This window comes from Bufo gargarizans, chromosome 2, assembly GCF_014858855.1.
Source record: "Bufo gargarizans isolate SCDJY-AF-19 chromosome 2, ASM1485885v1, whole genome shotgun sequence".
NCBI lineage: Eukaryota > Metazoa > Chordata > Amphibia > Anura > Bufonidae > Bufo > Bufo gargarizans.
The window spans coordinates 605874581-605900977 of NC_058081.1; the positions used below are offsets into that span (position 1 = coordinate 605874581).

General features: G+C 44.1%; 1 protein-coding gene across 3 annotated transcripts; it reads left to right on the plus strand.

Annotated features, from left to right (window-relative positions):
- Positions 1–2422: 2422 nt before the first annotated feature.
- Positions 2423–25945, plus strand: EI24 (EI24 autophagy associated transmembrane protein). 3 transcript variants are annotated; one of them, XM_044278307.1, is made up of 12 exons: positions 2453–2525; positions 3609–3682; positions 4658–4806; positions 8183–8328; positions 9268–9328; positions 10369–10435; positions 12370–12494; positions 21983–22102; positions 22991–23102; positions 23351–23462; positions 23594–23668; positions 25044–25945. In XM_044278307.1, exons 3-12 carry the CDS (start codon positions 4765–4767, stop codon positions 25186–25188), a joined length of 1005 nt encoding a protein of 334 aa, XP_044134242.1. In that variant the 5' UTR covers positions 2453–2525; positions 3609–3682; positions 4658–4764; the 3' UTR covers positions 25189–25945. The 3 variants fall into 3 exon arrangements, with proteins under 3 accessions (XP_044134243.1, XP_044134242.1, XP_044134244.1); XM_044278308.1 differs by lacking the exon at positions 3609–3682 and having other exon boundaries at positions 2423–2525; XM_044278309.1 differs by lacking the exon at positions 3609–3682 and having other exon boundaries at positions 2459–2521.
- Positions 25946–26397: the final 452 nt, after the last annotated feature.

Consider the following 26397-nt stretch of genomic DNA (forward strand, 5'->3'; position numbering starts at 1 on the left):
GATTTTATTTTTTGTCACAAGTTAGTGGAATATAAGACTTTGTAAGAAAAAACAAAAACAAAAAGAAATTTCCGCTAACTTGTGCCCAAAAATAAAAATCTTCTATGAACTCTCCATGCCCCTCAAAAGTGATCTTTATAGCGCCGCAGCAATTTTACGGTGTTTTTGCAGTGATCAGAAAAAAATGAATTTCTGTCACTGTGGTGGGGCGGACTGAACGCAAGTGTGCGCACAAGATCAGGCCTGATCGGGCGAACACTGTGTTTTTTATAGAGCCTATAGAACATGTCCTATTCTTGTCTGCAATTGCGGACAAGAAAAGGCATTTTCTATATAGTTCTGGCAATCTGCGGATCCGAAAAATGCGGAAAGCCTGCCAGCGAATGATCGCCGCTGGCAGGCTGTAGATGCACCCGTTTACCTCCGGTTCCTGTGAACACGTGCTCCTGTGTGCGCGCGTTCACAGGAAATCTCGCCTCTCGCGAGATGGCGCACTGGCGCATCCAGGAGGAATAACAGGGCCGTCGCCCAGACGCAATCCTGCGTGCGGCGGTCCTGAGGTGGTTAAGACGGACACTGATACCTCATAAAATATTTATTATTTAACATTTACCATATGTCTACTTTATGATGGCATAATTTTGTAAATGTCACTTAGAAGGTTTAGGCTACTTTCACACTGGCGTTTTGGCTTTCCGTTTGTGAGATCTGTCATGGGCTTTCACAAGCGGTCCAAAACAGATCAGTTTTGCCCTAATGCATTCTGAAAGGAAAAGGATCCGCTCAGAATGCATCAGTTTGCCTTCGATCCGTCTCCATTCCACTTTGGTTTGGTGTCCGTCTGATGAAACTGAGCCAAATGGATCCGTCCTGACACACAATGTAAGTCAATGGGGACGGATCAGTTTTCACTGACACAATAGAAAATGGATCCGTCCTTCATTGACTTTCAACGAACGGATCCGTCTTGGCTATGTTAAAGATAATACAAATGGATCTGTTCTGAATGGATGCAGACGGTTGTATCATCTGAACGGATCTGCACCAAACGTGAGGTGAAAGTAGCCTTAGAATTTTATAATCAATTTTTTTAAATTTTGTTAGAAAGTCACTTTGTGGGGCTTTCATAGCAGAAACCATGCATAAATGACCACATTTTAGAAACTACACCCCTCAATTTATTCAAAGCCGATTTTACAAACGCTGCTAACCCTTTAGGTGTTCCACATGAATTAAAGGAAAATGGAGGTGAAATTTCTCTTTTTGGGGAGATTTTCCATTTTAATCAATTTTTTCCTGTAACGCAGCAAGGGTTAACCGCAAAATAAACCTCAATATTTATTACTCTGAATCTGCAGTTTACAAAAACACCCCAAATGTGGTTGTAAAACTGCTGTATGGGCACACCGAAGTGCTCAGAAAGGAAAGAGGACCATATGGTTTTTGGAGGGCATTATATTTGCCGGGGAGCGGCCGGGTCTCATTATAGTCAACCGGGATCCGTCAGTACACGGTCGTATCTGGCAAGTGAGCTCTGGAAATCGGATCCTCAGCTGGGTCAAGCTACCAGATTCCAAACTCAACAGTGAACATGGCCTAAACGAGTCGGGGCATCGTAAAAGGCTAAAAAGTTACAAACCTTTGTCAAAAACTGGCACTTGGAACGAAATTTGAAAATGTTCTACCCAAAGTGCCGTAGCACCTTAACAAATAACTCCTAATGTGCCTTAGGGTGGGTTTATAACACGTTATGCCTGTTTGACATATACGTTAGGGAAAAAAAGAAAAAAAAACAAAGCACGCCACGTTCTTGTATCCTGCACAGTCAGGTAAAAAAAAAAATAAAAATATATATTTTTTTTACAATGGAACTCTGATATTAGGGACCACCAACCTGACAACTCATATCTGGCATATAACGGGTGACAGCCACAAAGGGGAAGATTTATCTAGGCTGGCATAAAGGAAAACTGGCTTAGTTTCCCAGAGCAACCTATCAGAATCCACTTTTCATTTTTCACAGCTCCTGTGGAAATTAAAAGGTGGAATGTGGTTGGTTGTTACAGACAACTAAGTTTTCTTTGATAAACCTCTCCCAATGTATCTACTGCTCTGTGGGTTCATTACGTAAGGCTACACCGTGCTCCAGTGACATCTCTAGATAATGACAGAAAAAGGAGGAAAACCATCTTCTCAGAAAAGGCAGACCATTATAGACCGCAGCCAAGAAAACAAAAAGGCGGGAAAACTCCGCGCACAACCGGTGTTCTGCCAGATTTCTATACCTGGGAGCTCAGACTCTATTTCCCAGAATGCGGAGCGCGAGAGAGCCTTCCATATCCCGGCATGCAACGGGCCCACACTTATCATTTCCTAGCAGGTAGCCCGTGTAGAGAACTCTATTTCCCAGCATGCATTGCGTCCAGAACTTCACTTCCTGTCAAGCAGCTGGCGGCGACACATGCGCAGTATGGGAATGGCCCGGGTGTTGTGATCCAGCTGAAGGGACTGGGAGATTCCAGTAGGTGAGCAGCTGGAGGGGATCTGCTCTATGTCTGACCCTTCGATGGTTCGTTGTGTGTGTGGCTGAGCGGTAGAGCTGCTGTCATGGCGGTGAATGGTGTGCCATGTATGTCATCCTGTCAGGGATCAGTCTGTGTTATTGTGGTGCTGCCCTGTTGTGTGTATAATGGGAATTGGGAAGTCATGTTTAAAACGCATAGTAGCTGAAAGGAATAAAAAAATAAATTAAAAAAACGCAGCAGTTTTTCTGTAAACTAATCTTCAGGAGTCTCCTGAGGCTCTGACATTTTGCCAGAGAAAAATCTTGTGGGGAATGGAATAAAACTTCTCGAATGACCCCAGTGACGTCTACTGGTGTGTCCATGTAATGGATCTTCACAGGCTAGAGAAGCAGTAGATGGGGCGATGGGATGGTTAATATACCCCGTATGCCAGTTTTTGCCTGGGTTGCCAGTTTCTGAAAAGGTATGGTTTGGGCCATCAGTCATAATTCATAATGTCACATTTCATTTCCACCAGAAAACGAAGCCAGCTACGAGTTGTCGTACATCTCATTCTAAGTGCACAGACTGCCAGAGGATGCACTTAATTTATGACAGCCCTGCACCGCATCCTAAATTAAGCTGTGTGCTTCTCCAGTCCTGAGGAGGCAATTACAGGGCATCTGTCAGCAGATTTGTACCGGTGACACTGGCTGACCTGCTACTTGTGCGCTTGGCATCTGTGTTGGTCCCATGTTCATATGTGCCCGCATTACTGAGAAAAATAGTTTTAATGTATGCCAATAAGCCCCTAGGAGCAATGGGGGCCTTGCCCTAACACCTAGAGAGGCTCGGCTCTCTCTGCAACTGCCGCGCTCTCTTCACTTTGACAGGACCAGGTGTGTTATATAACAGGCCAGCCAGTTTATAGGTACAAATCTGCTGACAGATGCCCTTTAATTGCCCCCTCCAGCGGTGCAGGGGACCTCAGGACTGGAGCAGTACACAGCAGTCTTCATAGCACTACCCCATTGTCTTTGTGAGGGCTTTGGGGTAAATGCTAAAGTCTTGTAGAAGCCTCTGATCTGTTTTCTGTTCACGCAGACGTTGGAGATTTCCTTTGCTCTGCTCCAGCAATAACAGCAATGCCAGATACCTGACATGAAGACTGTAATGGGGTACGTCAGGTTTGCGCCATGATATCCGCCATTTTAGCAGACCAAGTAACATAGCATGCTGTGCTAGATTGTCCACTAACTTTCATGGAATCTGCTACGGAACCCCAATGCATATGTGGCCTAACTAATATGCTATGTGCTTGCTGTCAGTGAATGGAAGCCCTTTATTTTACACCCAGAGGCTGGAGCATGTCCACACCTCTTACAGCTGAGTATTTCTTACCATATGCGCTGGGAAAGCACCTGGTGAATCTGTTCAGTGGACCCATAGGTCCCCTTATCCCAATGGATGCCAAAAGAGCGCTCTTGTGGTCTCCGGCATCATCCAGTTCCAAACAAATAAAATAAAAATGTACATGGTGTGGTGTACTTGGGCACCTGTGGGGGACAGATGGCACTCAGCGGCATCCCTTTTTTGGGTCCCTGTGAGTTAAACGTCTCATATGTTACATTGATACAGTGTATTAAACTGGAGGACAGGAGGGAGGTTTGGGAGCCGATGTGTTTACCTCCCCGTCTTATGGGCCCCAGTTGATGGGAGCCACTGCAGCGGGGCGACTCCTTTTTCACCTCCTTAGGCCTCTTGCACACAAACATTATGCATCCGTTCCATGCATTGGGGACAGCAATTTGCAGTCCCCAATGCACAGGCAACGTCCGCGCAGCGGCTGGGACAGATCGAAAGCCATTCAACTTGAATTGGTCCGTGATCCGTCCACACCGCAAAAAATAGAACAATGGAGGAATGGACAGAAACACTATCGAAGCACTCTGTAGTGCTTCCGTGGGGTTCCGATCCGTGCTTCTGTTCCGCATCTCCGCATTTAAGTGAATGGGTCCGTGATGCGGAGGGCACACGAGCCAGTGCAGTACAGCCACGGGTACACAACGTTCGTGTGCAAGAGGCCTTATGGTCCTCCGGTGCTTCCTCTCTAGGGTCAGACCCCTCATCTGCGTTCCTCATTGCCTCTGCAGGTCTGCTGGTGTACTGTCTACTTCCATGATGACCTGTTCTGCCCCATCACACTTCCCTGCTTCATGCAGCTGATGGTTGAGTCGTTTAAAGGGTACAGAAAAGAAAAATGGCTGACAGTTTGAAAAGTTTCCTCCAGGACCTAGTGCGGGTGAGTTCACAGCTGGTAGGTGGAAGCAGGCATTGGCCTGTAGTAGGGCGGCAGCTATCGATTATCTTAGTAATCAAGTATTCTACCGATTAATCCAACAATTTAGCGAGTACTCTAATAAGAAAAAACTAATTATAAGAATGTTTTCTAAAAAAACTCATCAGCCCCCCTGCAATCAGTCCCCCCTCCCCCTCCAATGCAATTAGTTCCTCCAGCAGTGCCACCAGTTCCCCCTCCAATCCCACCAGCTCCCCCCCATGACATCAGCTCGCCATCAGTTCCCCCACTCCCCCTCTCCTGTAGGGGCGCTGCAGAGACTCCAGAGATCTTTTATTTTCTTCTTCACGCGCTGCACTGGGATCTGACATCACACAGCGTCAGGTCATAGTGAGTGCACTGTGTCCTGACGATGTGTGAATGTCAGGATCCAGTGCGGTGCGGGCAGGAGGGTGACCACGGAGCGTGAATAGCAAGCTCTTCACTCACGCTCCGTGGTCACATTTCACAAACCAATCATCGATGCAGAAAATTTGCAACGAGGATTTTTTTTTGGTGTCGAGTTAATCGATTAAGGGTCCATTCACACATCCGTGGTGTATTGCGGATCCGCAGTACACCCGGCCGGCACCCCCATAGAACTGCCTATTCTTGTCCGCGATTGCGGATAAGAATAGGACATGTTCTATTTTTTTCCGGAGCTGCGGACCAGAAGATCGGGACGTGCTCCGGAAATGCGGATGCGGAGAGCACATAGTGTGAGAATGAACGGATCTGCACCCGTTCCAGATATTGCGGAACGGATGTGGACCTATTCCACGAACATGTGAATGGACCATGATTCGAGTAATCGTTTCAGCCCTAGCCTTTAGCGTCAGTGCAGACACGGTGAGCTTGTTTAACCGGGGAGGATAAAGTTTGTGAGATTTCTGTTTTAAAGAGGACCTTTCACTGGTCCTGACATAACAACAATATTAGTACCTGGCAGTGTGGGGCATGATCAGTAGATGTCTCTGCGCAAGTTTTTTTTTTTTTTTTTTTTAATCCGCTGCTTCCTTGGGGGCGCTGTGCCCCTCGTTCTCTTTTGCCGTCCTGTATGCTAATTAATAGCATCAGTACAGGGAGGAGATGGCCCTGTTTCTCAAGGGGCGTCTCCTTCTCCTTGGCTGTGAGCTGTCCAATCACAGTGGAGAGCGTCACAGCCAGGGAGAAGGTGATGCTACTAATTGCTATACAGGGGGACACATTATACACTCATTTCTATGGTTACAACCACCCAGCAATCCAACAGTTGTGGTCGTACTTGCACACTATAGGAAAAAAACACCAGCCTATGTGACCTCCGATGGTCCCGGCCACCAGAGAGGCTAGCGCTTTTTCCTATATTGTGCAAGCACGGCCACCACTGATGCATTGCAGGATGGTCGTAACCATGGATACGTGGGCCATGGATCCATTATACATCACAGTGTATAATGTGATGGAAAAATGACTCCAGCCAGCAAAGGAAGCAATATGGACAATCACAATGCATTAGTAAGCGCCTTTTATTAACTTCCTCTACATAATAAAAGTCTATTTGCTGAAGTGAGACAACCCCTTTAAATGGATGTACAGCTCTGAAATATAGGACAGGCTTTTACAAATGTCATCCACATGAGGTGGGCATTTTCTGGGTGGAAAATTAGGCATACTGCAGGTTTCCGTATCTGCAGCTTATCAGATTTGTTGTGAGCTTGCCACAGATTTTCACCGCAGATGTTGCCCCTTCCAGTGTAGCAAAGATGAAATTTATAGTCAATGTGCTGCAAAGTCTGCATGTTAGGCCCCTTTCACACAGGCGAGTATTCCGCGCGGGGGCAATGCGTGAGGTGAACGCATTGCCCCCCGCACTGAATCCTGACCCATTCATTTCTAAGGGGCTGTGCGCACGAGCAGTGATTTTCACGCATCACTTGTGCGTTGTGTGAAAATCGCAGCATGCTCCTCTTTGTGCGTTTTTCACGTAACGCAGGCCCCATAGAAATGAATGGGGTTGCGTGAAAATCGCAAGCATCCGCAAGCAAGTGCAGATGAGGTGCGATTTTCACACACGGTTGCTAGGTGACGATCGGGATGGGGACCCGATCATTATTATTTCCCCTTATAACCATGTTCACGCAACACACAAAATAATAGCATTCTGAATACAGAATGCATAGTACAATAGGGCTGGAGGGGTTAAAATAAATAAATAAATAATTTAACTCGTCTTAATCCACTTGTTCGCTCAGCCGGCTTCTCTTCTGTCTTCATCTGTGAACAATAGGACCTTTGATGTCACTACGCTCATCACATGATCCATCACCATGGTGATGGATCATGTGATGAATGGAGTGACGTCATCAAAGGTCCTATTGCTCACAGATGAAGACAGAAGAGAGAACAAATGGATTAAGGAGAGTTAAATTTTTTATTTTTAACCCCTCCAGCCCTATTCAACTATGCATTCTGTATTCAGAATGCTATTATTTTGCCTAATAACCATGTTATAATGGGAAATAATACAATCTACACTACAACTAACCCAAACCTGAACTTCTGTGAAGAAGTTCGGGTCTAGGTACCACAGTCGGTTTTTTATCACACGCGTGCGAAACACATTGCACCCGCGCGATAAAAACTGAACATCGGAACGCAATCGCAGTCAAAACTGACTGCAATTGCGTACCTACTCGCGTGGGTTTGCGCAATGCACTGGGACGCATCCGGACACGCTCGTCTGCAAGGGGCCTTAGGCTACTTTCACACCTGCGTTAGGTGCGGATCCGTCCTGACTTACATTGAAAGTCAATAGGGGACGGATCCGTTTTCAATTGCACCATATTGTGTCAGTAAAAACGGATCCGCTCCCATTGACTTACATTGTAAGTCATTTTGGATCCGTTTGGCTCCACATCGCCAGGCTGCAAGCAGCGTTTTAGTGTCCGCATCCAGAGCGGAATGGAGGCGGAACGGAGCCAAACTGATGCATTCTGAACGGATCCTTATCCATTCAGAATGCATTGGGACTGAACTAATCAGTTTTGAACCGTTTGTGAGATCCCTGAAACGGATCTCACAAACGGAATTCAAAACGCCAGTGTGGAAGTAGCCTTATGAATGCAGGTTTTGTTGTGGATTTGTAGCAAGATCTGCAGCGAATCTTCTCATTTAGCCTTAGGCAGCCATTACGTGCATTGTGATCTGATCTGCGGTTTCCTTTGCTGCTGTTGTGTGTTACTGTGTAATGTCTTTCATGAATCTTGAAGTTGTTTGTTCTCTTCTTTGGCTTTTATTTTTAATGAACTGTTTAATGGACTTTCAATTATTAATCAGACAATAACACTCTGTTCTGCAGGGTATTAAAGACTCCATTTGGGGAATATGTACCATTTCCAAGCTGGATGCCCGGATTCAGCAGAGGCGAGAGGAGCAGAGGAAAAGACGTGCAAATAGTGCGCTGGCCCAGCGCAGAGCCCAAAGCGAAGAGAGAAAGCCAGAGAAGTTAGCTCAGTCATAAGTTCTATAATTGATGTTCTCTGTCAGCAAATATGCATCACTTTTTCATTGTATTAACGTGAAACTACCACTCCCAGCAGCTGTCAGAGCATGCTTAGGAGTGGGGATTTTTCAACATGTTGGAGCCTACTAGTCAAAATAACTAGGGTTGTATCAGTAGCCTAGTAAACTAACAATCCATGTGGTCAGCCATATTGGTTATTACTCATCTCTCCCCAGTAACAGTTCTATAGATTTGGCAAACTCTGACTAAAAGGCTGGTTTTACACTGGTGTTGCGGATTGGGGCCGGATGCGTTCAGAGTGCATTCGCGAAACTCGCACTATTTTTTAAGCAAGTTCAGTCAGTTTTGTCTGCGGTTGCGTTTAGTTCAGTTTTTTCTGCGCGGGTGCGATGCGTTTACAAACAACATCTCTTAGCAACCATCAGTGAAAAACGCATCTCACAAGCAGAATATAGAACATGCTGCGATTTTCACGCAACGCAGAACTGATGCGTGAAAAACCGCTCATGTACACAGACCCATTGAAATTAATGGGTCAGGATTCAGTGCGGGTGCTATGCGTTCACATCATGCATTGCACCCGCGCGGAAAACTCGCTCGTGTGAAAGGGACCTAAGGGCTCATGCACGTGAATGTGTGCCAACTGTGCCCGTATTGCGGCTCTGCAATATTTGAGCACTGGCCATGTGCGCACCATTTCACGGATGTGGACCCGTCCAAATGAATGGGTTGGCAATTCTAAAGCTATGGAACAGAGGCACCAAGCAGAAGGACACGGAAGCACTACGGAGTGCTTCTGTGGCAGTTCGGTCTGTGCCTCTGCACTGCAAAAAAAATACGCCCCTCTCTTCTGTGTGGCTACATTCCATACAGGTTTGTCACAGTTATTTATTTATTTATTTATTTTTTTGTGTCCACAGTGAGCCTCGCATCGTCACCAGAATTTTTCAGTGTTGTGCTTGGAACGGCGGAGTCTTCTGGGTATGTACCTAATTATTAAAGTTAATCTGTCTTCTAATGTGTCGTTCAGACACATCAGAAGATGGAAGTTGATGAGATGAATTGTTTCATGCCAGTCATTGAGGTGAATTAAGCAAAACAGGATTTTCTATTTTATTTTTTTCTGAAAATGGCACAATTTAGGCTCCTTTCCGACAAGCTAGTTCCACACTCTGGACTCGCAGCGTCAGTATGCAGCAGCTCCCGTCCTGTCCTCCCAGCACTGACTGGGTCGCATATCATTATATTGATTTATAATGCTATGTAACCCTTACAGTTCTGGAATGTATTGGATAACACTGACAGCATTATGTCAGTATTAATGTTATCCAATACATTCCAGAACTCTAAGGGTTACATAGCATCATAAATCAATATAATGCAATGTGACAGTGCTGGGAGTTCAGGAGAGAGCTGTCGCATACTCACGCTGCGAGTCCCGATGCGTGGAACTTGCTCGTCTGAAAGGGGCCTTATACCTGAAAATCTACACAAAATGCTGCATGCATGGGGTGTTAATTTAGAACAAGCATTGTCCTTGTCACTTCATTGACCAGCTTCGTCCAATAAAGAGTGGACCAAGCTGTGTAGTTCGGGCACCCGAGCTGCCCCTAAACACGAGCTGCCCCTAAACAGGTGATCAGGTGAAGTGCGTGTGTCGGACCGCTGGCGATCAGATATTGCTAGCCTATCCAGATGATAGACCATCAGTTTAAAAGTAAAATAATCTCCCTTCTGATAGGTCTGACCTGGCATAATATTTTCTGGCATTATAATACTCCCCACACTAATAAACTAATAACAGTTGGCTGTGATAAAACTTGGGGGGAAAAATGGTGACACTATGTTTGTACTATTCACATGCAAAATTGTGTAGCTGGCTCTTTAAATGTGCTCCATAGTCCCTTATCTTTACTTGCTGCATCCCTTTCCATTCTGAGAACCGTGTGTTATAAATGATGTTGAATATTTGCTCCGTGTTCTTATCAGACTTGGAGTTATACTGTCTGGTTTCTTTGCAGCTAAGTCTCTTCTTGTTCTACCGAATGTTTATCCCCCTGCTGCAATCAGTCACTGCAAGAATAATTGGTGAGTAACAGCCCAGATTAAACTCATGACATCATCGCACTAGTTATGATAAAAAAAAATCCTCAACATTGATATTGTGACACTAAGAAGGACAATCTGTAAGGTTTTGCAAACTGGAAGAGCAGGTGTCGGTAAGATCTGTTGATGATCAAATTTTCAAGCACCTAGCTCCAATTTGTGGCATGTTGGAGGGGCACGAAAGCCAGATTGAAAGTTTCTGAGATTAGCCTCATACAAGGCAGACTCAAGTGTCAGAAGTCACACTCTCCCTTCGTCAGTGCTTCAGCTTAGTCCCAATCCAGCAATAAAAATTCCCCTGAGCAGTTTAAGGGTAAATGCACACGTTCAAGGCACATGTGTGGGCTATCCGCACTGAAATCTGCAGGTGTTCGCAGAGAAATCCGTGCGGTCCATACTGTCCCCATTGAAGTGAATAGAGAAAATCCAAACAGGAAAAATAAAATAAATTGACATGCTGCGGATTTTAAAATCAGCACCGTAGGAAAAAATCTGCACTGTGTGCATGAGAATTTCAAATTTCCATAGAACACAATGTACATGACCTACGGTGCAGATTTTCCGCATACAAATCCACGCAGTAAATCGGTACACAGCTCCATTTATCTCATCTGGACAGAAAGCTACAAATATATACAACCATGTCCCCTTTTTATGACAACTCAATACTGAATAAATTGAGCTGTTTTGAATATTTTGTTTCCATTATTATATTCTTTTTATTTTCATTATTTGCAATCATTAATATGTCTATCGATCCTGTGATTTTCATAATTCCAAGAATTTTCCTACTTTGTATTGCAATAATGAGGAGTGCGTACTTATTGTATAGATGGAAGAAAGAATTGTTTAATTACACCGCACTACAGGGCAATCGCTGGTTGAATAAGACAAAGGTCCATCAGGTTCAGCCCCTCTATCATCTATACATCATTCATTGCAAGATTAAGTATAACCATTATTGCCATTTTTAAAATCTGACATGGTATCTGTCATTATTACCTCTTGTGGTAGAGCAGGGATGGGCAAACTGCGGCTCTCCAGCTGTTGTAAAACTACAAATCCCTTCGTGCCCTGCTGTAGGCTGATGGCTGTAGGCAGTCTGGGCATACTGGGAGTTGTAGTTTTACAACAGCTGGAGAGCTGCAGTTTGCCCATCCCTGGGGTAGAGCATTCCACAATTTGACTACTCTTGAAGAACTCTTTCCTACTTAGATATTTAGCCCATTTATTTTTTACTTTTCCATTCACCTAGCCACATGAGGGCAATTTTTTGGCTGGAGAAGTTATTTTCTAATTGTATAGAATATTAAATGGTGCAATCTGAAGGGAAGCTTAAAAAAAATATGAAATTGGGGGAAAAAACACCATCCAGCTTTGTTTTGAGTTTTGTATTTATGTATAACAACGCCATGGGTCAGTGCCATGTTTGAAACGCTTGACTTCTGCTTTACATGTAAGACTGATTTCACCGTACCCTGTTCCTTCATGTACTAGTTCTACAATGAGATCTCCTCTAAGTTTTTCCAACCCGAACATCCCTAATTTTTCCAGACTCATAAGAGACTAGTTAATAGTCTAGTCATCCTCCTTTTAACCCTTTTTAGCTCTCCTATAGCCTTTTTGACAATGTGGAACCCATAACTGAATCCCATATTTGAGTTGGGATCGGGGGCTCTTATCTTTTTATACACCAAAAATTCTTATTTGCTTTTGCATCTCCTGTCTGACATTGAGTATCGCTGATCCCCATTTTTATTTATTGCATACGCAACGATATATTGTGGCCTATGTGCGTTACTTTAAGTAGATAATAATTTAAAAATGTTAAGGTTTATAAGGTAGCTAACTGAACTTGAACTTCAACATGATGTGCAGCACTGTACGCATCTCCTGAGAATTGCATGTCTTGTCAGGTGACCCGTCCTTGCATGGAGATGTCTGGTCCTGGCTGGAGTTTATCCTCACCTCTGTGTTTAGTGCGCTCTGGGTCCTCCCCCTCTTTGTCCTCAGCAAAGTGGTCAATGCCATCTGGTTCCAGGTGAGCGTTTTTGTCATATATAAAGCTTATGTTGTAGAAATTGCTTTTCTGTTTGTGGTTATGGAGTTGAAAGGAATAGGATGTGTAAAAAAAATAATATATATATATATATATATATATATATATATATATATATATATATATTAGTACATACCACAAGTTTGGACACACCTTCTCATTCAAAGAGTTTTCTTTATTTTCATGACTATGAAAATTGTAGATTTCCACTGAAGGCATCAAAACTATGAATTAACACATGTGGAATTATATACATAACAAAAAAGTGTGAAACAACTGAAAATGTCATATTCTAGGTTCTTCAAAGTAGCCACCTTTTGCTTTGATTACTGCTTTGCACACTGTTGACATTCTCTTGATGAGCTTCAAGAGGTAGTCACCTGAAATGGTTTTCACTTCACAGGTGTGCCCTGTCAGGTTTAATAAGTGGGATTTCTTGCCTTATAAATGGGGTTGGGACCATCAGTTGCGTTGTGGAGAAGTCAGGTGGATATACAGCTGATAGTCCTACTGAATAGACTGTTAGCTGCTTTTTTCTTGCCATAATACAAATTCTAAGTAAAAAAAAAAAAACGAGTGGCCATCATTACTTTAAGAAATGAAGGTCAGTCAGTCCGAAAAATTGGGAAAGCGTTGAAAGTGTCCCCAAGTGCAGTCACAAAAACCATCAAGCGCTACAAAGAAACTGGCTCACATGCGGACCGCCCCAGGAAAGGAAGACCAAGAGTCACCTCTGCTGCGGAGGATAAGTTCATCCGAGTCACCAGCCTCAGAAATCGCAGGTTAACAGCAGCTCAGATTAGAGACCAGGTCAATAGCCACACAGAGTTCTAGCAGCAGACACATCTCTAGAACAACTGTTAAGAGGAGACTGTGTGAATCAGGCCTTCATGGTAGAATATCTGCTAGGAAACCACTGCTAAGGACAGGCAACAAGCAGAAGAGCCTTGTTTGTGCTAAAGAACACAAGGAATGGACATTAGACCAGTTGAAATCTGCGCTTTGGTCTGATGAGTCCAAATTTGAGATCTTTGGTTCCAACCACCGTGTCTTTGTGCGACGCAGAAAAGGTGAACGGATGGACTCTACATGCCTGGTTCCCACCGTGAAGCATGGAGGAGGAGGTGTGATGGTGTGGGGGTGCTTTGCTGGTGACACTGTTGGGGATTTATTCAAAATTGAAGGCATACTGAACCAGCATGGCTACCACAGCATCTTGCAGCGGCATTCTATTCCATCCGGTTTGCGTTTAGTTGGACCATCATTTATTTTTCAACTGGACAATGACCCCAAACACACCTCCAGGCTGTGTAAGGGCTATTTGACCATGAAGGAGAGTGATAGGGGCTGCGCCAGATGACCTGGCCTCCCCATCACCGGACCTGAACCCAATCGAGATGGTTTGGGGTGAGCTGGACCGCAGAGTGAAGGCAAAAGGGCCAACAAGTGCTAAGCATTTCTGGGAACTCCTTCAAGACTGTTGGAAGACCATTTCGGGTGACTACCTCTTGAAGCTCATCAAGAGACTGTGCAAAGCAGTAATCAAAGCAAAAGGTGGCTACTTTTGAAGAACCTAGAATATGACATATTTTCAGTTGTTTCACACTTTTTTGTTATGTATATAATTCCACATGTGTTAATTCATAGTTTTGATGCCTTCAGTGTGAATTTACAATTTTCATAGTCATGAAAATAAAGAAAACTATTTGAGAAGGTGTGTCCAAACTTTTGGTCTGTACTGTATGTGTGTGTGTGTGTGTGTGTGTGTGTGTGTGTGTATATGTATGTGTGTGTATATATGTATGTGTGTGTATATATGTGTGTATATATATATATATATATATATATATATATATATATATATATATATATATATATATCTATCTATTTATAATCTCTTTGTACAAAATGTATTTGCCAAGCATCTCTAATTTATTATAGCATCAGCAATTATTATGCATTTTTGTCCTTTTATTTGGTTTGCAGAGAGCTGTTGCATTGCATGTTTTTCCCCTCCCTGAGCATCGCTCCTCCTCCTGTGTGGTGTGTTTTTTTTTTTTTTTTTTTTTTTTTTTTTTTTTCTTCTTCTTCTTCTTTCCGGAGGGCCTCCGGCTTCCCGCAGTTTCGTCCAGCTGACGGCTCGCTTTTTCCGGACGCTTCATTAATCAAGGCCCCCCGGCCTCTACCTTGACTAGGCCGCATCCTCTCCCGCCCTCTTTTGGCTTCCCGGACTTTTTTCCTGGCCCCTCCCCACTCCTCTCGGCTTTTGGGAGGGGTCCCCCCTCCCCCTATCTCACTTGAACGCGGGCTTTAGCTCCGTGGGCAGAGTTTTCACTTAACTCCGGCTTCAGGGCCTTCATCTTGCCAGAATTAAGGATCATCCCATGCAGCCTTCCTGCACGCTTCTGCAGCTGCTGCAGCACTCTTTCGTGGACACAGCACCTAGGGTCCGGTAGGACAGCCTTCTGCTGGCTGTTTTTCTTTTTTTACGGATTCTAGGCTGGCAATGCTCAGAAGTCCCCCATTCCCAGCCCACCTTCGGGGTCGCCACGTATTTTTAGTGCACCCGTTGCTGTAGAAAGTCGCCATGCGGTCAGCCTGACCCTGTTTGTGCGCAGTGCCTGGTCTCCAGGCTCGCTCAGGGCTCCCTGTCCCCCCCCCCCCCTTTCTGCGTAGGCCCCTTCCCTTTCCCAGGCCATAGGGAATCTAGCCCTACCCTCCCAATTCATGGTGGAGTTATTAGACCGCTTGCCTGCCCAAATGTAGCCGCCTCTGCCCCCCCCCCCCAGTAACTCCCCTGCTAACTGGATACTACGCTCACGCTCATACACCAGGTCCCATAATCAACCTTGGGTTGTCTCAACTAGGTCTTGCTCCACTTCTGTGTCCTCGGGTCACTTCCAGGACAGAAATCCCTGCCCTCATGCGGCAGCATCGGTTCTAATGCGCTCGATGCACTATATTACTCCATTATTGGGTGGAGTACCTGTACCATCTTCAGACGCTATAGCCATTTCACTTGTCTGGCACTAGTGTGCACCATGTAGCCACATTACTCCATTATTGGGTGGAGTATGTGTACTAGCTCCAGATGCTGTAGCCATTACACCTGTCTGGTTCTAGTGTGCACCATGCAGCCATATTTCTCCCTTATAAGGCGAAGTACGGATGCCATCTTCAGATTCCTACTTATTGCTTGACACACTATTTAACAAGACTTCTCAGTCCTGTTATGCACCAGACAACCACCCTCCCTCTGCCGTTGGCAGGTTGATGGCTATCATGCTAGGTTTGTTCTTTATGGTATTAATGAGCAGGCATTCTAATTATGGGTACATGGAGGACAATTTATTATTCAAAAATATATATAAAAATATATAGACATAAAGCAATCACAATGTTCATATAAAAATCACAATGTTCATAAAAATGATTAAATATCCATAGAAATAGTGTTAGCAGCAATAGCAATGGTTAATATCAATAATGGCAGTAACAGTTTAAGGCTATCAGCAATATTACAATGAATATACAAATATTTATTTTTATTTGTTTATTTTTATTTTTTTATTTGTATATTCATTGTAATATTGCTGATATCCTTAAACTGTTACTGCCATTATTGATATTAACCATTGCTATTGCTGCTAATACTATTTCTATGGATATTTAATCATTTTTATGAACATTGTGATTTTTATATGAACATTGTGATTGCTTTATGTCTATATATTTTTATATATATTTTTGAATAATAAATTGTCCTCCATGTACCCATAATTAGAGTGCCTGCTCATTAATACCATAATTTTAACTATTTAAAAGTGACAAGGGTGAGTCATAATTGAGCAAGAGCACCTGTTTCCAGAAAACCAGTGGAGAGCCGCCTTTTTTTGCTATTTAGGTTTGTTCTTTGTCAACCCTATAAAGTACTACTGTATTCTGCACAGCCGCGTTACCCCATTTCATGGATGGAGTACTCACGTTGTTGTTACTGCCTCTCTGCTTTGTTTTCAGATGGTACATTCGTAGTCCTGGCAGAGTACCTGGATCACCACTGGATGCTCTATCCTGCAGGGATACAAAGCTTTGTGAGCACCAGCCGCTACTGCAGTTTTCGGGTCATCGCTGGACGTCCTCTCTGATATGGCTGTGACAGGACTAGTGAGCGCCACACACCTACTTGGTTGGTGGAATTTTCTGCTGCTCCCTCTGGTATCGGATATGGTCCCGTAGTTCTTCCATGGTCCGGGCGTTCTTGGTACTCTTATATTCTCTGATTAGTTGTCCTACATGACAGAAGCGCTGTTCGCTTGGGCCTCGCCATTGCCTGCACCTGTCAGTTTCTCCCCCCCCTTACTCGGGGGTTTCATTGTGCTCTGTTGGTAGCTGGTTTCTACATGTCAGTGTTGTCTCTCCCGGCTTTACTTGGTGAATTCTGACATATGGGTGTCTGGCGATTTTTTTTTTTTTTTTTTTTTTTTTTTTTTTTTTTTTTTTTTTTTCTTTTGCAAAATCCAGGGTGCTGTTGGGGCAGTGTTATACAGTATGCTAGTCACTACATTTGGGATGGTTGGTTAACCATGGCCGACGTTGTTTTTTCCCTATTGTTGCTACATTTCATTTTTCCTTTGATAATCTGGCTATTATTGTCCTCATGTTGTCCAGTTCTGTGGACCCTACTTGAACCTCTGACTGGGTAATCCTGCTTGGAGTCCCTGCCCAATGGTTCTTAGACCATCTAGCTACCCTGGCCTTCACTGGCCTGTTCCCTCTGGGGAAGCTACTCATGACATCTCTGACCGCACATGCTCTGTATGAAGGCTGTTTCTTTAGGCCTGTGTTTTTTTTTTTTTTTTTTTTTTTTTTTTTTTTTCCCCCCTCCTGGGTCCCCATAGGCTTGTTTCCCTCTTGAGATTCTAACCTCTCTTCTCGACGGTTCAGGTCCTGGTGTTGTTGCTCCGGTTTGCAACTTACATTAGTTTTGGCCACTTCTGGGATGGAGCTTTCCCTCGATTTGAGAACTGTTCCTCCTTAGGCTGTTTGGAGTCCTCTCTCTTCTACTCCAATATCTCTCAGACGAGGTGTCTCCACTTGTATTACCAGGGCCTGTGACTGGTTCCTTTTTTCCTGAGACTTCATGTGGCCAGGGATTCTCTGGTCTTACATTTCACAGTGATGTTTTGTTCCAGTTTTTTTGAGGCTTGATTCTTGCCTCCTTTGGGGTTTCCCCCTTTACTAGGGTGTTTCTCTTTTCCCACCTGCCTTGCAGTGGAAGGAGGCTTGCTCCCTTCCCATGGTGAGTCTCTGCTATTCTTTCTCTCAATCGTTCAGCCTCTAGTGCTTCCTTGTTATCTCTCTACCCTGGCCTTCACATGGTGTTTGCAACAATGTAGAGAAGATAATAAAGCAACATGCGACACTCACCGAAGTAGCAAAATGGTTACTCTTTATTCTTCCTTCTTGAGGATAATAACAGACAGGATACTGGGGCGAACACACTGTTGCAGCGGCCAGAAGAAGCGCGATAGTACGCGCGAAACGGCCGTAGCTGCTACCATCTGCAACAGTGTGTCCGCCGGAGTATCCCGTCTGTTATTACCCTCAAGAAGGAAGAATAAAGAGTAACTATTTCGCTACTTCGGTGAGTGCCGCATTTTGCCTTATTATCTTCTCTACATTGTTGCATTCAAATTGGCTCCCTCTCTTATTGCTGAGCACCACATACAAAGTTTTGAATACCGCATTGTTGGCGCATGGCCAGAGACAGTGGCTGGATTGTTGGCTGATATTGTAGCAGTGCCGCCGTATTCTGTTCTTATTTTATATTCACATGGTGTTTGCCACAGACAGGCCATGTTTTTGGTGTGAGACAATTTAGAGGTTTTTTTCCTTGCCGAATCCTCTTATTGATCGGGTTCCCTTGCTTCCAGGCTTTATGGTATTGCCTTCCTTTTGTCGAGGGGTGGTCCACTGGGTCTTCCTTTAGCTTGTCTCCAGGAAGTTTTTTTTTCCTTGGTTCAGGACTGCTCCTGTCCTTTTTCCCAGGCATTTTCTCTCCTGCCTGGTTCCCTCCATAGTCTAATACTTCTTGTTTGGTCTGTTCTCTTATAGATCATCCTCCTGGAGCATCTTTCTATATGCAGAGTGCTAGGTCATTACCAACGGACGCCTTCCAGTTGTGCTGCTCTCCTATTTCTTCAGGGTGAGCCCTGGCTCTTCCAGATCCTTCCTCGGGCTCTCTAGTGCACACTTGTTCAACTCTTGGTTCTTGCACAGGACATCTAGCCCTGCTCCCTGTTGTCTAGCTTCTTATTTTTCCCACCTTAGGTGGAGCTGGGTGTTTCCGCTTGTTCCTTTCTTGCATATGGCCTTTTTTCCCAGGCACTTGTCCTTGGGATCATGGCGGTCTCCCATAATTTTATTTTTATTTTCTTTGGACTCTTCCTGGTCCTGGATCCTCTCTGCTCACTTCCTTAGTTTTCTATCTACCATTTCATGCTATGGCCTCTCCTGGTCCTGTTGGATCACATGGTTCTCCTGCACCTATGCGTCCAACTTTTTGCATGAGATTTCCTTCCCACCCTCGGAGACTGCTTTGGGACGTCCCATTGTGCTGTGTTTCCCAATGACATTAACAAGAAATTTGGATTTTTGTACTCGCCGTAAAATCTGTTTCTTGTTCAATTCATTGGGGGACATAGATCCCACCCTTTTGTTTTCATTTCTCTTTCTGTCACAAGACTCCTGCTCTTCTTCCTTCCCCGGTCCAGGACATGTTGGTTCTTTGCTTTTGTTTCTCTCTCCTACTGCTATTGGTACAAACTCATTAGGCTAGTGTCTGTGGAGAGGGTATAGCCCACCTGGGCGGAGCCAACCTTTTTAATATCTAGTGTCGCCTTCTAGTGGTAGCTGGGCATATACCCATGGTGCTGTGTCCCCCAATGAATTGAACGAGAAACAGATTTTACGGTAAGTGCAAAAATCCAATTTTGTTCAATGGGCGTCTCCTTCTCCCTTGCTGTGCCGCGATCCAATCGCATCGGAGAGCGTCACAGCCAGGGAGGTTTTTCCTTCCTGACTGTGACGCTCTCCGATGTGATTGGATCGTGGCACAGCCAGGGAGAAGGAGACGCCCATTGAAAAAAATTGGATTTTTGCAATGCGACTTGCTGTAACTACAACGTGACAGTCAGATTTTATTTTATTTTTTGCGACTGTCACATCGCAGCATGTCACATTGCGACACCATTGAAATAAATTATATTAAATGTCGCCATGTAGCCATACCTATATGTGTAGCATTACTTTTCTGCAACTTGCTGTTGCTGTGTAGCCTTAGCCTAACTGCATCCCAATTGCGCTGTGTGGCATCATCCTGATGAGATTGATATCAGTGAAGTCTAAAGGAGTTATCCAGGAAAATATATTTGACTTATTCTCAAGATAGGTCATCAGTATCAGATCTGCGGTGGTGCGAAACCAATCATCTGTTAGAAGAGGCCTTGAGTGCTGCAGCCTCTTCCTAGGCCAGTGACGTCACTGTACATCGGTCACATGGCCTAGTTAGAGCTCCATCCCATTCAAGTCAATGGGGCTGAGCTGCAATACCAAACACTGCCACTATACAATGTACAGCGCTGTCCGTGGAAAGCTGCTGGGAGCCTGCATTGCCCTTCAGAGCTTCGGTGAGCACAGCGGCTCCCTGAAACAGCTGATCGACAGGGATGCTGGGACTTGGACCCTCACTGTTGTGAGAATGCTGACCTATCCTGAGGATAAGTAATCATTATCTTTTCCAGGATAACCCCTTTAGGTGACTTTGTTTGAGCTGTGTAAGGGTCCATTCACACGTCCGTTTTTTCTTTCCTGATCTGTTCCGTTTTTTCAGGAACAGATCAGGACCAGATCTGGACCCATTCATTTTCAATGGGTCCTGGAAAAAATCGGACAGCACAATGTGTGCTGTCCGTTTCCGTTGTTCCGTTCCGCATGTCCGTTTAAATATAAAACATGTCCTATTCTTGTCCTGAAAAATCGGATCCTGGTACAATACAAAGTCAATGGATCCGCAAAAAACGGAAGACATTCGGATGTCATTCCGTATGTCATCCGTTTTTTGCGGATTCCGTTCCTGGAAACACATAAAAAAAATGTTATTTTTATTTTTCAATTTTTTTTCAAAGAAATCCAAACAACTTTATTTGATTATTGAAATGTATACATGTTTCCGTTTTTTGCGGATCCGCAAAAAACGGATGACATACGGATGACATACGGAAACATTTTCAGGAACAACGGATCCGCAAAAAACGGACCGTTTTTCAGGATGAAAAAAAACAGGACGTGTGAATGGACCCTTAGGCCCCTTTCACACGGGCGAGTATTCCGTGCGGATGCGATGCGTGAGTTGAACGCATTGCACCTGCACTGAATCCGGATCCATTTATTTCTATGGGGCTGTGCACATGAGCGGTGATTTTCACGCATCACTTATGCGTTGAGTGAAAATCGCAGCATGCTCTATATTGTCCAATTTTCACGCGACGCAGGCCCCATAGAAGTGAATGGGGTGCGTGAAAATCGCATAGCATCCGCAAGCAAGTGCAGATGCGGTGCGATTTTCACGCACGGTTGCTAGGAGACGATCGGGATGGAGACCCGATCATTATTTTCCCTTGTAACATGGTTATAAGGTAAAATAATAGCATTCTGAATACAGATTGCATAGTACAATAGCGGAGGGTTTAAAAAAAAAAAAAATAATAATTTAACTCACCTTAGTCCACTTGTTCGCGTAGCCCGGCATCCCCTTGTGTCTCCTTTGTTGAATAGGACCTGTGGTGAGCATTAAATACAGGTAAAGGACCTTTGAGGACGTCACATGGTACGTCACATGATCTTTTACCATGGTGATTCACCATGGTAAAAGACCATGTGATGACCGGAGTGACGTCATCAAAGGTCCTTTTACCTGTATTTAATGCTCACCACAGGTCATATTCAACAAAGGAGACACAAGGAGATGCCGGGCTACGCGAACAAGTGGACTAAGGTGAGTTAAATTATTATTATTTTTTTTTTAACCCCTCCAGTGCTATTTTACTATGCATTCTGTATTCAGAATGCTATTATTTTCCCTTATAACCATGTTATAAGGGAAAATAATACAATCTACAGAACACTGATCCCAAACCCGAACTTCTGTGAAGAAGTTCGGGTTTGGGTACCAAACATGCGCGATTTTTCTCACGCGAGTGCAAAACGCATGACAATGTTTTTCACTTGCGCTGAAAAATTGGGCATTTTCCCGCAACACACCCGCCTCTTATCCGGGCCAAAAATAAGACACCTGTGTGAAAGAGGCCTTACAGTTGTACAGGTGAAAAGCTCCTCCTAAATCTTTACTGAAGGGATATTAATTGCCGATAACGTAAGGCCAAAAGTAATATGTTCTTCTCTCCTTCCAGGACATTGCAGATTTGGCTTTTGAGATGTCCGGTAGAAAAGCACAGCCCTTTCCCAGTGTCAGTAAGATCATTGCTGACATGCTGTTTAACCTTCTGCTGCAGGCTCTTTTCCTCATCCAGGTAAACTAAACTACAATAAAAGATAAAATATATATATATATATACACACACACAGATATACAAAGACAAATATTAAATGACCTATCCGCAGGATATAGGTCATCAATATCAGATCGGCGGGGGTCTGACACCCGGCACTCCTGCCGATCAGCTGTTTGAAGAGGAGGCGCGCGCGCCGTGCCAGCACTGCCTCCTCTTCACTGTTTACCTTCTTGCCGTCGCCTCTGCAGCGGTGAGCAGGTGTAATTACACCCAAGCCGTCGCATTCATTTCAATGGGACGGATCGCTCCTATATAAGTGTATGGGAACGATCCGTCCCATTAAAATGAATCTGACAGTTAGGTGTAATTATACCTGCTCACCGCTGCAGAGGTGACGGCGAGAAGGTAAACAGTGAAGTGGAGGCAGCGCTGGCACGGTGCGCGCCTCCTCTTCAAACAGCTGATCGGCAGGGGTGCCGGGTGTCAGACCCCGCCGATCTGATATTGATGACCTATCCAGAGGATAGGTCATCAATATTAAAAGCCCGGAGAACCCCTTTAAGTAAAGTAACGGTCACAAAGAGTTGTCTACAAATGGGCAGGCTCCGTCGACCAGTGCCCAACATGGCACTCGGCCGACACCCATATAATACAAAGAAAGATGATGGTATCAAGACATCTAAGCCCACCTAAAGGTTAGTACACATGTACCGTTACCTCATACTGCAGAAATGTGGCCAGGTATAAATATCAATAAATAACTTCATGAAGTTAAAGGGGAAAATCTCTTTAGAGTAGATGAGAATAATACAATGTCACAGTCCATATGTTCAGATGTCAGCACATTTCTGCCAGTGACTGACTGTATTTTACATGGGCTGAGATTTGTCTTCTGTGTGACTACAGGGCATGTTTGTCAGTCTCTTTCCAATAGAAGTGATTGGACAGCTCATCAGTCTGCTGCACATGTCTCTGCTCTACTCCCTCTACTGCTTTGAATACAGATGGTTCAACAAAGGTAAAAACATGTTTTTTTTTTTTTTTTATCGATAGTCACCGAATAACAAAAGTCACCTGAACGAACCATACACTAATGTCATAATGTCTCTGTGTTTGCCTTTTTCTCTTCTGTCTTCGTTTCTTTCTCACTATTTGTTTCTTCACATCCCTTCTGTTTTGCTCTCTTTTTTTTTTTTTTTTCATCTTTTTACCTCTATCCTTTTCTCTTCTGTCTCTTCCTTTCTTTTTGTATTTTTTTGTTTTCAGGGATTGAGATGCATCAGCGTTTATCGAACATTGAGCGTAACTGGCCTTATTACTTTGGCTTTGGTTTGCCTCTCGCTTCACTCACAGCCATGCAGTCATCTTATATCATCAGGTTTGCATATTATGCTGGTTGAGATTTAGTTGTGTGTTGTGTGTTTGTTTTTTTGTTTGTTTGTTTTATCATATTGGTAGCAGCTGATTGCTAATTTCTCCATGATGATAATAATGTTCCCACTTTTGCAGTGGCTGCCTCTTCTCCATTCTCTTCCCTCTCTTTATCATCAGTGCAAATGAAGCAAAGACACCTGGGAAGGCCTAGTGAGTATTGTATTACCTAGTATAGAAAGGACACAACTTAAAGTGGCATTCCAGCTCCAACAAATAAATGTACAGTTCCACGTGGGTTTTCAAGATCTCTGCTTGCTGCCTTTCCATAGGAACCTTCATTTTTTACTTACATGTGCTACATAGCTGTGTCAGTTGGACATGATCAGAAGAAGGTTTTAGTTTCTGTAGCCAAAAAATATATATTTCCATTCACTCTTAAAGGGTTTATCCAAGATCTATTATGCCCCCCCCCCCCCCATATGCCCAGGCTTCTCACAGAGGTTGTACTTACCTCACGGGTGATGCTGGGGAGGCTTGTCCCCGTAGTGGCCTGCTTTTGGCTGACACATCTCCCCCCCCCCCCCCCCCCCTATTGGGGGGGGGGGCGCATTGTAGATCTTGAATAACCCCTTTTAGCAAGCAAAGATCATAAAAAGGAAGTGACTTCTATTGAGGCGGTCTTCAGGAGTGAGGTAGAAGTCACAGCACTTGGACCCTCACCAATCAAGACCTTTGATATGTTACTCTGACATATCAAAAGTTTCTGTAAGTAAAGCACAGTTACTCTTTAAAGAGGACCTTTCACCACTCCTGACATGCCTATTTTAATAGCTACATGCATTTCCAACGTACTAACAATTTTGGAGCATCTATTCTTATGTCTCTATGTTGTGCCATTCCATTATTATTTCTACTATAAGTTTATGAATGAATTGCTAGCAGTCTGCAGTAAGGGTACAGAGGGGTGGTAACAAGTTGGGGGCGTGTACCTGCACAGTCTGACAATGGCAGCACTGATTGGATAGAGTCAGACTGTTCAGGTACACCCCCCTAACTTGTTACCTCCCCTCTGTACCCTTACTGCAGACTGCTAGCATTTCATTCATAAGTTCTAGTAGAAATAATAAAGGAATGGCACAACATAGAGCCAAAAGAATAGATGCTCCCGAATTGTTATTACATGGGGAATGCATGAAGCTATTAAAACAGGCATGTCAGGAGCGGTGACAGGTCCTCTTTAAGCCTCACCCCTTTACCGCTAAGGCATTCCTCTTATCAGATGAGTCGCAGAATGTGTCTAACAGTGGCACAAGCCATATACTCCAGTACCCTTCAGCAAATTGAACCAATATTCTGGCACATTTTTAACAGCAAATCTGCCCTTTTGTATTTTGTGAAAAACACAACTGTGCTAAGGCCAGAAATGGATAAAAAAAAAATAATTAGAAATGTAAAAGATGATCCACCTAAAAAAAAAAAAACTGCAGTGGTGTTTTTCCAAATGCCTCGTGTGCCACCTGAATACAGAGCAGGTAAGTGGGCACGAGATCTGCAGTCTAATTGTCCTCTATTTCTGTATTGACAGCCACTTCCAGCTGCGTCTCTTCTCACTGGTTGTTTTCCTCAGCAACCGGCTCTTTCACAAGACTGTGTACCTGCAGTCCAGCCTGAGCACCACTACCAGCCCTCACCCGTCTCCTGCCAAACACAAGGCCACATTGGGACATTGATTTGAGGAAAAGTCCGTCCCGTCGACCGCCATGTTTTTAATTCTTTCTGACTGGCACAAGTGTTCTGTCTGCCACTCTGTGTTTTTTCTTTTTGTTCCTCTCTTTATTGATGGGACCCCCCCAGTCCTGAGACTTTTGCACGTTTGTAAAACTTTTGCGTGTGTCAAACTAGTGCAGCCCTGACCTGGATTATCCACTTTTTACGGTTTGTAATAAACTCTTCAAGAATCAACCAGCCGTCTCCAAGTCCGGCAAATAAGCTATCTCCCCAAACCCACCCAACAGATCAGAGTGACCCAGTGTACATATTTCCTTACCTATCTGGAGAAACTGCACAAGATTCAACCCCCCCTTTTCCTGTTGGTGAATTAATCTAGAAAGGAAGTTCTACATGAGATTGATGAATCCTTTATGGACTGACCACAGTTGTGACTGTGGATAAGCCCACAATCGAGCAATTTTCTGTCTACAGTGAAATTCAGTCTGCTGCATCGTCCCAGACTGGATTATCAGAAGAACCGAAAATGATGGTTATTTAATTTTTTTATTTTAGTTTTGGATATCCAGTAATTACTAAGCACTTGGGCTTCATCACTCAGGGATGGAAGGGGTTAATTACTGTTTTTAATACCTTGATGTTAATTATTTGTGTCTAATTGAGCTATGGACAAAAAAGAAAACAAAAAAAAATTGTCTACATCTGACCATTTTGTGATTTAAAAAAAAAAAAAAAGCAGCAAATGAACAATTTCTATGTGACTGATGTGTCGTGGCTCTGTTGTAGCTCTGCCTTAGGGCTCTTCCACATGAGCCGATGCCGTGCGTGGAATCCGCTGCGTGAAAGAGCCAAGCCCCGCTCCGGACAGCAGAGACACGGAGCATTTACATAATTGATAATGCTCCATGCTTCTCTGTGATCATTTTACTACAAAATCACAGTGAGATAAAGGTGTCGCTGTGATTTTGTAGTAAAAAGATCACAGAGCGGCACGGAGCATTATCAATCATGTAATGCTCCGTGTCTGCTGTCCGGAGCGGGGCTTTGGCCATCTTTCATGCAGTGGATTCCACGCACGGCATCGGCTCGTGTGAAAGAGCCCTTACACAGGGAACAAGTGGGTGAGGCATCCAGGAAGCACGTAGTCCCAGTCCTCACCAAATGCACATTATTTCTATTAAATGTATATTAAATGCAGAACAGTTCCTTTA